This window comes from Diorhabda carinulata, chromosome 2, assembly GCF_026250575.1.
Source record: "Diorhabda carinulata isolate Delta chromosome 2, icDioCari1.1, whole genome shotgun sequence".
In the NCBI taxonomy this organism is placed as follows: domain Eukaryota; kingdom Metazoa; phylum Arthropoda; class Insecta; order Coleoptera; family Chrysomelidae; genus Diorhabda; species Diorhabda carinulata.
Genome location: NC_079461.1, coordinates 29,373,576 through 29,386,968, shown reverse-complemented (window position 1 = coordinate 29,386,968; position 13,393 = coordinate 29,373,576). Strand labels below are relative to the sequence as shown.

At 33.5% G+C, this 13,393-nt stretch overlaps 1 protein-coding gene across 8 annotated transcripts in view; it reads left to right on the top strand.

Annotated features, from left to right (window-relative positions):
• The window catches only part of LOC130902889 (long-chain-fatty-acid--CoA ligase 4), a 41,624-nt gene that overhangs the window by 14,992 nt on the left and 13,239 nt on the right, over positions 1-13,393 (top strand). For 6 of the 8 annotated variants that reach the window (XM_057815192.1, XM_057815175.1, XM_057815171.1 and 3 more), the window contains one exon: positions 7,911-8,049. In XM_057815192.1, the coding sequence (XP_057671175.1) occupies positions 7,915-8,049 (135 nt within the window). In that variant the 5' untranslated portion in view covers positions 7,911-7,914. Of the gene's footprint in view, positions 1-3,221; positions 3,400-7,910; positions 8,050-13,393 lie in introns of those variants that run through there. The other 2 variants (XM_057815177.1, XM_057815196.1) reach the window with 2 other exon arrangements.

Below are 13,393 nucleotides of genomic sequence, written 5' to 3'. Positions count from 1 at the left end.
ATTTTTGGCGAAACAAAAACCAAGTTTAATACGAACGAACTGCATTCGAAAGAGAAGGCTTCACGTTAACAATTGTCTGTATTGACATTTCGTATAAATTCAAAAGGTTTCCTAAGAATTAGACAGGATGTTGGAAATATATTTGTCGTAAGTTAATTTCACGTATCAAACATTTACACACAAAAATTAAGGTTTTTACTCAAATGAATTTAGCTTCATTTGAATTTTCGGTATTCCATTAATGATTTTTATTTTAATTAAACAAAAAATTTTTCAATGGAAAAATTAGAAAGGGAAAGGTTTTCTTGAATTCTTCTTTAAGGAACCTTCTCAAAATGAGATTTCAATTTTCATCCTTCATGATATTGTTTTCGAAATCTTTTTACATTGAAACAAATTAGTTAATTATATGGTATAATTAATTATTTCTCATTTATTACGCTAATATAGTATATATATATAATATAATATAAAAAACACATAATCTACAGTAATTACCAACTGTCGGCGTCCTTTTTGTAATACATACTTTTAGTCCTGGAGGTAGCGTTTACTTCTAAATTTCATTTTGTTAATTATAAGAACAACACACATTAAAGTCATCGTCTGTAGGGCTTTTCGAAACCTATACCTAAGGTTCAGGTAGATCACCTATCGGCTGATTGCGAGTTCTAACCCAGAACGAAATTTATATTTCCGAGTTTCCGAACTCGCTTTCAATTTTCGGTGGGAATTTCAAATTTAAAACATGATCTACAAGAACTTTTAATTTTTATTACTTGTTTGTGCGTTAATTCTTCCATGATATTTATTTAGTTGTATGGTAGATGCTGGATGTTCAATAAATGTTATTGAACAGTTATTAAAGATTTACCCCTTCGAACGGAAGTTTAATACCAATAAACTGCTTTTATGCCGAAAAGTGTAAAAACCGAAATCCTGAATAACATACCACCGGTTCCCGAACATTTAGATCATGGTCGGATTAACCCGATCATAGATACAGTGTAATATCACTTTTCCAAAGTATCCTCTATTTTTTTCCATCCATTGATTCTGTTTTATCCCATTCCATTCAATGTTGCTGTTTTAACTGCCCCATTCCATGTTTTTCGTCCGAACCATCTTATCTTAGCTGCGCCCTTTCTATTTTAATATTTATAGGATATGTTCCAAGATTTTTCTTGGATGTATTATTTCTAATCTTGTTTCACCTTCTATCTTCATTAGATATTTAATCTCCATGCTCTGTGTCTTTGTGTTTTGGTCCATGTTTCTGCAACAAAGTGTGTATAGGATTAACTGTTCATTTAAAAATTTGTGTTTGGGTGTCTTTCGGTACTTGTACTCTGTCAAAAGCTTTCCTGCTGCCCCTGTTCTTTCTTTTATTTCTTCGGTTACTTTTGAATCTAGGTATTTGAAGCCAGTTTTGTTTAATTTAGATTCCGTATACTTTTTTGTCGATACTTATGATCATTGTATTTGTTTTTTTATTGTTGATGTCCTGGAAGCTTAGGTTTTGTATATAATTCCAACATCGTTAGTCACTACTTCCTACATACATTAGTGAGCAGGAGCTGATTCATGATGCGAGTTAATCCTTTGCCTACCCGATTTTAAACTTTCATCGAAAACTCCTAGTGTATATTTTGTGATATCCTACCCTAATTCATCAGATAAAAAAATATGCTATTTGAAAGACAATTTATTATGCTTTCTTCTTCTTCTTCATCGTACGTTAAGACTTAGTCTTGTGTTTGCATCAATGGTTGCCTAGCTGCTGCTGGGATGATGAAGACCAGCTTTCTTCATACCATCTTTTAGGTGGCCGTCCTGGTGGTCGGGATGTATACGGTTTTTCTTTCTTTGCAATCTTTGCCAACCTGTTATCTGACATTCTGTCCACGTGATCTCTCCATATTTCATCATTTCTTTTGAGGTCAAATAATGTGTGTCCCGTTATTGATTTCTGCGTTCACATTTCAGTAGTTCTCAAAAGCCGCTTAGTTATGGTGTTATTTGCTCAGGTCTCTATCGCATATATGTCATTTCTGGTCTCACACAGGTCTTGTATATTCTAACTTTGATTCCTGCTTTAATGTGAGTATAAATTAATCAGCAAAGCTTATCGTTTATATACGTAGCAACCGGTAAACAAATGAAACGTGTTTATGTGGTGGTGGTGGTTTGTTTAATGCATACTGAACCAAAAAAAAACCTCTCAAGTTATTGCTTCAATCGAAAATGGACTATATTAGCGAGCTGTTACTATACCATAAACACATAGGCGACCTGGAACAGACAGAAGGCGATTTACAGCCACTTGTTATGACCGTTTTATTGTGTCAACAACATTATAAACTCGCCATCTCAATGCCGTTGAATGGCAACGACAGATCTGTAAGTTGCGAGGATTAATCAGTGGACTAAAACACCTGTGATTGGTCCAAAACTTACTCCAGCCCATCGGCAAGCGTGCCTACGTTTAGCACAGGATCATCTAAATTGGACGTTAGATCAATGGGGATCTGTTCTGTTCTCAGATGAGACCAGAGACCAGAATATGCCTCCATGGTAGCGACAGAATAAGGAATTTGCTGCTTTGAACAGCGGAGTGCTTATGGAGATGGTTCTTGGATGATCTGGGTGTAATTTCTATAGGATCACGAACCGCTCCTGTGGCTCATTCGTAGGGGCGACCGTGTTCACAGAAGCTGATTTTAGCAATTCATGTTGAGCTGCTCTTCTTCAGTAGAAGAAGAGCAGCTTAACATCCCACAAGAAACAATAACTAACTTGATTAGATCTATGCCTAATCGTATGAGATGTTATTAGGGCAAGAGGAGGTCATACCCGTTATTAAGAAATTAAGTGTTAAGTTTTAAATTGTCTATAATAATAAAAGCTTTCAAACAGCATTTTTTTGTTAATCTGATAAATTATTGAAAAAAAAAATATAGTTAAAGTCAAAAGTTTACATTGGGCCGGTTTCTATGAACGCAAGTATAGTTATATATAGCATATTTCCAATCTTAATTTATGATCAGTTCTAAATTTCAACGTTACATCCCGGACTATTTGCGAAATTAGATAAAAGTCCCACCTGTCCAACTGTTAACAATATTATTATTACAAGCACATTCATTCTTTACAACCGCTTTGTATTTATTTATCCTTATCGATAAGTTTTTTTGTATTATAATCGTTTTATCTTTATTCCAACGTTACAGATTATTTACACTCACTACTTGTTGAATGTCATTGCGAGTGTATCTTTGATTTCTTTCGCTCATTTAGTGCAAATTGTGTTGTTGTTTGCTCTTTGTAAAAATCGTTGATTATTTTTATTTTATTTTTTTGTTCTTCTGGAGGATTTAGTCCTATAATAATATCTTACGGGTATGTATTATATACTGAAATACATTTTGAAAATAATTCGTTATTTAAAGATAGTCCCTGAAGCTACGCAAAAATTTACTCTCAACTAAATACTCAGTAAAAAAAATCTCGTGTCAGGTTTCATTTAATATTGCAACTTTTTCAGAGTGACGGCGTCAGCAATTATTTTAATATGAAGTACTTCATTTTATAATTTTTTAGATACTAGTGACAAACTGATTATACTATTGTAGGGTTCCAATTTATTTCGCGTTGTTAAGGGTATTATTTGGAATAAAATAGTCCTTAATTCAATTATTTTGTTTGGAAGTACAAATCTATCTGGCAATATTTGGGTTTAGAACGTTTAAGAAATTATGTAATAATTCTTACCTAGTGAAAAGGCCATTTAACTTAATTCAAGAAAAATGAACTAGGTAAGAGTGAATTTACCCTTTACGGGTACACTGGAATGGAGAGTAATGAAATAGTTGACAGACTTACTAAATTAGAGGCGGACATATCCTTCATAGGACCTCGAACTTTTCTGGTCTGAGCTACAGAATAATACTAGAAAACACGGTAGATACGGGTATAACCAGTTTTCAGGGCTTGAGACTGGCGAAAAAACTCCTGAGGAACTATAACCGAGGAACATCTGTCCAATATATCAAGAAGAACCTACGAATATTAACAGGAGTCTTGTCGGGGCAGTGTCACCTTAATGGATACCTGAAGACGCTAGGTTTAGCAGATAGTGCAATGTGCAGAAGCCTCAGCAAGAAAAGAGGACATAATAGAACATTTGGGTCGCATTGAATTAATTTCTGAAAACAATTCCATAGTAGAAATTCTTTATCTGCAGTTACGTTTAAAAATCTCTTCATTTGGTATCCTTTTAGTATGTTATTTTTGAGGACTTGATTGGGGGACTTTCCTCGTATGAAATTAAGATGGGTGAAAATCTCCTTAGCCTACCCCTTTCCGAGATTTCAATCAACCTTAACAGGTGATGATCAAAATTTTTTCTATATTTGAATAATGCTAGAAACTTGAAATTCTGTAATTTTCGTGCACTCGCGAAGGACTAACTACGGGTATTTTTTTACATTATACAGGAGTGAATCGTATTACACTTGATATATTTACTGATTTCCACACAATTTATTGAAAAAATTCTATTTTTTTCTACGCAGCTGTTGGTTTTGGGAAAAAAATTAGGAGTAAAAATAAATTTATAAATAAAGAATTTTTAGTTATAATTAATAAATTTTTGATTTGAAACAAAAGAAGGGTTGTTAATTTATTAATAATGTAACAGGAATATTGAAAAAGTACTCGTAGCTAGTCCTGCGAGTTCACGAAAATTACAGAATTACAGAACTTCAAGTTTCCAGCTTTACTGAAATTGGCCGGTTATACGTACAGCTTAATATCAATAACTTTGTCGTTACTGTACCCGATGCACACTGGGGCAAAAAGGTACTATACCTGGCAATAAATCAGGAACTCTATACATATAATCCAAAGTTAATTATTATTAGTAGGATGTGTTATTACTACAAATAAAACGCATAGTTAACATTTTGATTTTATTTCAATTCTAAAAGACATTATCGTAAGATATAAATATTTTCTTCTAGTTATTTATATTACATATCTATACAAAAAATTTACAGCTATTTCATTTGATCACCTTCAGAATCAAAAGAGCTATTTTTGTCATCACTTTCACCACCATCGTTGGCGTCATTAATGTTTTCAAAACCACAATGTTGCATAAATCCCGGTTTTAATAAATCCCTTGCTTCTTTAGCGGCACTCAATTTTTTTCTTTTGAAATTTTCTTTTACTGGTTATTACGGGATCGGAACTCAGTAAAAATTAATTAAAAACGTCCTCGTTTGTTTTTTCACGACTACACTTTCTTGAAAGATGATCCCGATATGGCAAAGCCATGTATAAAATATTTAAGTAAAGTAGGAGGCATATTATACTAGGGATATTTATCAACAAAGTATCGAGAGGTTTCTTCATCAATTTCATGCCCACTTGAAACTGCTATCATTATAATATGCATCTTTTTAATCAAATTAATGTCAATGTGAGTAACTTCAGCTGAAAGTTCTGCGTCCTTAAAAAATCGTCTAGTGGTATTCCTATCATTTGAATTACAAAATCCGGGCTTAGGTTTGTCTATGATTAAACCAGTTCGTTCCCTCAATTCTCTTTGAATACGGGTTTTGTTTTACAAAACAATTTCTTGTTCTGTTCCTTGTGCGGTCTTGTGTAATTAATAGATCATATAGAGAATCGGCCGGAGCTTTTCCAGTCGGATGTATCTGTCGTTATATTCGGTTTCGAGTGTATTCACTATCAAACCAATTCTGGAAAAATCTTTTCCACTCTGAAACTGATATAGTAGGAACATGGTTTTGAAAGTCTTCAACAGTTTCTTGAGGTAATGAAAATCACTATCCGCGCATCTTCAGTTTGACATTGGGGTACAATAAAAAGTCATTAGGTTATAAATCGAGTGAATACAAGAACTGAGACATCACATCTCGATGTTTTTCTCCTTCAAATATACAGTTTTTTGACGTGTTCTATGGGAACTGGCATGCGGAATTCTTGGCATTCAATAAATGTTCAGCGATATCCTAAGAAATGCCTCTATCAGTTTGTAAATCACATGCCGATCTTTTTTAATCATTTCGCCCACAACATCTTAGGTTTTGGCCGACATTCTATGTCAGTGGACAACAACTTGGTCATTCAGTTTCTAAATTCCCACTGGCTTTGCAGTAAGAAACGTTAATTTTCACAAATACAGTGTTGCCAAAACTGATTGTGGAATTTACTTATTGCCCGTAGTTTCTTATTAGATGTTTCGGTTGCTAAATAGAATTCCGTCTCTAGTGTATCATACCCCTATGTATCGAAATTTTTTATTTAGATTCTAATTCACAGTGATGGTATTAAAATTTTAACCATGATTAGTATTGACGATATGACGAATATATTTCTATTTCATCTACGGTAAACAGAATAGATAGCAATACAGAAAATTAGGGCACGTTAAGGATGCACTGTAACTTAAACAAGCAACTTTGTGTTTTCATTTTGTGAAATAATTTTGAAAATTTTTATTGTCATCAAACATACATTTATCTCTTCCTGTAATAAATTCAAACCCGGTTTATAAATACGTAGTGCGGTCCATGTGCTGTTGATATATTAAATAGAATGCACTTCCAAAAATCTCTATGCGCACAAGTCTGAACAAGCTTTAGACAAAGTTACTCCTTCGATTTTATTATAGTAGAGCTCGCATGATCTATCAGTCAATTTTTAAATAATGTCTCAAATTGATTTTTTGACTAAAGAAGAATTAACACCAATACAAATTAAAAAAGGATTAGAAGCTGTTTACCTCGACTTATGTCCATCTTTATTAACAAATAAACATTGGTCGAAGTTTCGCTAGAGACGAAAAATATTAGACGATCCACGTGCGAGATTTACAGCACAGACCGGCATTTCCAGAACAAGTATTCTAAAGATCCTCCATAAGCATTTAAATATGACAAAAATTAGTGCAAAGTGAGTGCTTTGAATTCTCAGCGTTGACTAGTATGTTGTGAGCGATTTTTAGAAGAAAGTTTCATCCAATCAATTGTAACGGCCGAAGAAACTATGATCCGACATCTAAAAGGGTGGCATTGAAAAGGAGTGCTCGTACTAAAAAAGGCAATGGTCAAAAAGCACAAAAAATGACTTTGAGTCATTGAATGAGTTACTAAGGCAGTTACGTCACAAAATTTTTGAAAATCGGAGAGATCAAGTCAACTGAAGGTCTGCGGTTGCTTCATGACATTGGTACAGTCTACACTGCTTCGCTTTCTAAAGGTGCTATACACACAATGTGGTTTGATAGAGATTGAGCACCCACCATATATCCCTGATCTATTCACTTCCGACTATTTTTTGTTCGCCAAGCTGCAGGCCGAGTTACGGGGTAAAAAATATTACGTGTCGATTAAATTAAACAGACAGTGTATGAACAATTTGGCTCTAAAATCATATTTTTATACTCAGACGATCCGACAACTTTGGAAATGGAAGGAGAATATATTGAAAATAATTAGTTTTATTATTTATGACATTTCTTTCTATGTTAGACTAAGAACTCGTGAACCGCACTACATATAAGGTTGTGAACTTCTGGCACAATGTCATTTGCTTGTAGATTTGACAAAATTAATCTAAAAATTTCGATTAGATAAAAATTTAAAATTCTTGTTTCTATTCCCCGAAAAGATAAGCATAAAATGTATATTTCTCCTACGTCGTTTATCGATCCGTATCTCACAAACTATCAAGGTTAAAGAAGGTATTGCTTAGCTATCTATAATTTCCTTAATTCACGACGCATCATGTACACATTTCATGAAATAAAGGATTGAAATAATAATATAATAAGTGTATTATCGACAAATATGTACTTACGTAATTTATTTATTTTGTTATAGGGAAATGGATGGCGTTGGCTTCTCGTTGGCGATAGGCGCCTTGAAGGCATTAGCTTTCGTCTACGACGTCCTCACCTTCCCCGTATATATCATCCTCCAGAGGCCATGGCGATTACGCCAACTTTCCAGGAGATTAAAGGTCAGTTTTCACTGATCCATCCGGATCGAAATTTTTTGTTGAACGATAACCGCCCTAAATTAATGCATGCTTTGGTTGAATGCTAGATAATTCTTATTTCTTTTGGTACACACACGTAATAATACCATAAAAATCCATTCATAGTTATAGATTTGAAATATTAGGAATTATGGGTCAATTAAAATTTGACAGAATGCGAAGTTTAAATATTGACAGTTTTTTCGATGAATATTATTGGAAGGAGAGCACGAAAGATTTTCATGACCATCATGGAGAATAAAAGAACACATATTTGGCTCCAAGGTGTTTTTGATTACAAATGTATATCAAACTACCGGGTTGCATAACGGGGGTAGATATTCAAAGGGGGAACAAATATTTTTCGAAAGCATTCAGTCTGGTATTCAGAGAGAATGCTAAATAGAAATGATTCCTAGTAAAATATTGACGATTCAGAATTGATTCAAGTTTGTAACAAATTTTTGAAAATACAAAAAAATTTTAAAATACTTGAGCGTGACTGAACATTATGATCGGTTCAGATTTATTTTGCAGTCATTTTATTCCAAAATCAGACGAGTTATGAACGGTTTCTAAGTTAGTTTAGGTTTTCCTAAATCTGGAGATAATTTTTCTTGTGAATTCTTTTATAGTTTATTTGAAAATTATACCACAGTTTCTATGGTATCTGTATATATTTTTGTGAGTCAATAAAAAATGTCATTGCTGCGATTTTTTGCAAGTTTGTGCAACTGAACCAGGTGCGATTGAAGATCATCGTCATTAGTGACCAAGTTTCAAATAATTCTGCAAAATTCGAAATAAGTGGTAATCAGATGGTGCCAGCTTAGAGCTATTATAAGGGATGTGGCATCACTTCCCAGCCAAGCTTCAACAGTTTTCCACGAGTTGCCAAAGATGTGTGAGGCCTTGCATTATCATGGAACACTAAACCTTTCCGGTTTCACAATTCTGGCCGTTTTTTTGTTGATTACTTCATCCAGTTTCATCAATTGTTGACAGTAAACATCAGAATTGATCGTTTGATTCCTTGGAAGCAATTCAGAAAACATAACACCTTTATAATCCCACCGGCATGAGTTTTTTTTGTTGTTTTTCAGCTTTCAATGTGGTTTGTGCTGGTTCATCGTGTTAGTTCCATCAAGGTAACGGCGCCAAATTAGCAAAAATCAATAAAAAAAAAATTTGCTAAATTTGTAGCTTTTTTGTTGGTATTTAGTTGCTGAAACCGCGATTTTATTGCTTATGCTGTTCGCGAAAAAACGCAATTAATGCTAAATTCATATAAAGCTAGCATATAATCTCGAAAATCAATAAATATCGAGACAACTAGTGAACCAAAATTTGTTGCTGCAAGTAAATACTACCGAAAATTAGAAGAAAAAATAACCGGACGAAATTTTTTAATAGCAGTAGTTTTCTTGAAACTTGATAGTTTGAACTCGACTTGTTACAAGAAAAATGGAGAGAAAATTTAATTGCCACATTGAACAATGTTCAAATGAGTCTAAAGAATAAGCAATAATATCGATTTTTAAATGTGGTCCTTTTAAAATAATTTTTAAACGGTTCTACTGATCGATTTCAAAAACTTATCAGCTCTTAACCACAAAAAACCACGTCGATCGCCGCCAATCTGGTGGAAATTAGTTGATTTGTTTATGAGTTATCGTTGGAGAAAGAAAACCGATTATAAGATTTTTTTAACTTTCTACTAAGAAAATTGAGAATTTTCAAAAATCAGAAAGTTATTGGTTTTACCCCGTTTTTCGAAAATCGAGTTTCCCTCAGATCTCGACGTTTTGAGGTCCTAGGAAGGTTCCCTGAATATTTCCGCGATGATGTCCGTATGTGTGTGCGCGTGTGTGTGTGTGTGTTTGTGTATGTTTGTGACCCTCTTATAACTTTTGAATGGCTCGACCGTTTCAATCGCGGTTGGAGCCATTCGAAAGGCTTGACCAAACTTAGATTTTGAGTACAATTTGAACCAAATTGGACCAGTAGATTGAAAGAAATCTAAAAAAAAACTACAAAAATTTTTTGTGGTTTCTTTGAAATGACTTTTGAATGGCTTTAAGCTCATTTGAACATTGTTCAATGTAGTAAATAAATTTCTTTAGTATTTGTTGTTCAACAAGTCAAGTTCAAGGTAGCATGTACTAGAAAAATTGTTGCTGATCGAAAGGATGCGCCGATTTTTACTTTCCATTTTGTTGCTTATTCTTTAGGCTCATTTGAACATTGTTCAATGGTAGCAACTAAATCTTCTCTCCATTTTTCGTTAACAAGTCTTTTTTTCTAATTTTCGATAGTATTTACTTGCAGCAACAAATTTTGGTTCATTAGTTGACTCGATATTTATTGATTTTCGAGATTATATGCTAGCTTTATATGAATTTAACATTAATTGCGATTTTTCGCGAACGGCTTAAGCAACAACATCGAGGTTTCAGCAACTAAATAGCAACAAAAAAGCTACAAATATTGCTTATTTTTTATTGATTTTTGCTAATTTGGCGCCGACTACCTTACTGTACAGGACCCATTTTTCATTACCAGTGATGATTCTTCTCAAGAAAGGGTCAGTTTTATTCCGTTTAAGGTATCAAATATCGCAAATGTTGATTCTTTCAATTCGTGAGATACTCAAATATCAAGCTTCTTAACTAGCCCAAGATATTTTATTCCTCTTCAATTATGACTTTGATTCAGTCATGATAAACTTCAGTAGACCACCGAACAGAACTTTGCTTATCTTTAAAGAAACGGAAATTTTTATACAAATTCTGACACGTGCGCTCTGTCTGCACTCTAATTGAAATTGATCCACAACTAATAGTTTTAATAAAAATCACGCACTACTTGCTTCTAAAGTGACCAGTATCAATATAACCCTAATAAAGTTATTCAAAAAAACAAGGCTCTCTATAAGTAAAAAGCGAAAATACATAATTGCCAACTGAAATTGATCTTTTTTAACAAGTATAATCCCTCTTATCTTAATCTGATATGCTTGAATGTTTCTGAGGATCATTTTTTTTACTTTTTCTGCTCTAGCTTCGGGATTATTTAAAAAAGACTTGTGAAAGTGGAAGTACTCAACGGTTAAGTATCCTTCTTATGTTAATCTCTCGCGTTCGAGTATATTCCAAAATTTTCAGTTTGGCTCCCATAATCCCCATAGAACAATTCAGGGATTTAGTGATTAATGTATTATATATACTTGTATCATGATACATGTTTATTAACTAGAAACTAGACTATAAAACGACCTCTAATTATATATTTATGATTTTTTACGCCAGATATAACTTCGATGGTAAATTATTTTATTGAAAACAAAGTGAAATTTTGATGGAATCTACTTCAAAGTACTTCAATTATACCAACGTTGAATCCTCCAAAATTGGAAACAATTATTCTGGAAGCTTCTATATCAAAAATTGTGTATACACGCTTTTAGCGTTGGGTTAGTGTACTTTAAGACATTTTTTAGCCAGTTCAGTGGTTGTGGATAAGCACATAGCTCAAAAGAAGTGCATAGAAGCTTCGTTCCCGGACCTTTTTTTGTAATTTCGGGATTACGGTGTTGCATTTAGGTAATCCCAGGGAATATGGACATGATTAAAAAATAATTGCTTTAGATAAAAATCAGTTATTTTTAATTAGTTAATTGAATGAGATAAATCCAAATGGAATCATAATATAAACAAAACTTTTACTAAGTTCCTAGGACTACATCAGCCCCTTGTCCAAGCCGGGACTTTATTTGCATCAAAATTTGAACATGAAATTTTCATAAGTTAAATTTTGTTGTTCAATTCCATTTTTCACCATAGTAAAACAGAAGATTCATAAACTGTTTAAAACTAATATGGAAATAATAGTTAAAATCGTATGGTTTTCGTTATCTGTTATATGGAGAATAACGAGTGAAAAAAACTGCCAAAAGAAAGCTAAAATTTGTCATTTTACTATAAGTTGAACAAATTTTGAAATAAATACGTGACAGGATTTGTCATCATTCATATAACAATAATTGGGGTATAAAAACAGTCTTAACTATTGTTATTTGTTTAACACATAAATACGTATTTAGACTCCTAATTTGACACTTAGGACACCTCAGTCTACACCGGCGCCTCTAATGATAAATTCAAACCCTAGTTTGAATCAATCAATCAAAGTTACGTGGTATTTATCAGTTCAATATTTGATTTTAATAATAGGGAATCCTTCACAAAATCAACAAAATTATGTGTTAAATATCGTAAAAATCAAATTCCCATATAATTTCCCTCTCTCCCCAACATCAGTTTTTTATTGAATTAACAATTATTATATTATTATGTAATAGTAATTGTTAAATGTGTTATTGTTGCGTCAATGTTTTGAAGAATTGTCTCGAATCAAGGTTTATTTTTATATCATTAACGACCGTGAAACCGCAGAACAATTTCTTAACTGGATTGATCAATTTTTTTCCTTCAAATGTAATATTCTATTTCACGTCTTTATTAAAAGTCATAACTAATTAAAAAAATGCACGTTATCAATGACGCATTAGTTTTCAAACTTGATACCGAGTCAATATTACATTAACAAATCCGAACGTTGTGGCAAAAGTAAGGTTCCAAATAAGTCTCGAGCAAAAGTGCTAGGTTAAATTCAACAATAGTACACAGTGTTTGCCCTATTCTCGAACCCGTCCGTCTGCGATTAGCTACGTCGCTCAGTTTTCGCTTGACAACCATCGAAAGATGGAAATGTTGATTGCCATTACCACCAAGTTCTAGCAGTAATCCAATTTTTTCACGTAAGAAAGTGATTAATGTTTATGGAAGGGTGCATGTCCGTTTAGCACTTCCTCAACTGTTGTAGGGCTTTTACTGATAGTCGTACGGAATTTCACAACGTATCACAAAAAGTCCGACTGAATGCTATAAATAATTGTTGCAAGAGGCCTATAGGGACAATTCTCTATGTCGTACGCGTGTTTTTGAGTGATGTTAGCGCAGTAAGGGTCGAGAGGGCACTGAAGATGACCAGCGCCCAGGTCGCCCTGTGACTGTTTCAACTCCGGAAACAGTGACCAAAATCAACTAAATTGTGCGTGCAGATCGCATCCGGATGATTGCACAGGCTGTAAACGCCGATAAAGAAACGGTTAGAAAAATTTCGAACGAGGAATTACACATAAAAAAAGTCTGTGCGAAGCTGGTGCCAAAAAATCTGATGCCTGACCAAAAGCTCTTGTGTCAACGGGTCTGCTCAGATTTCCTTGGTTAGAAAAAGATCTGCTATGACAGGGACTCGATTTGAA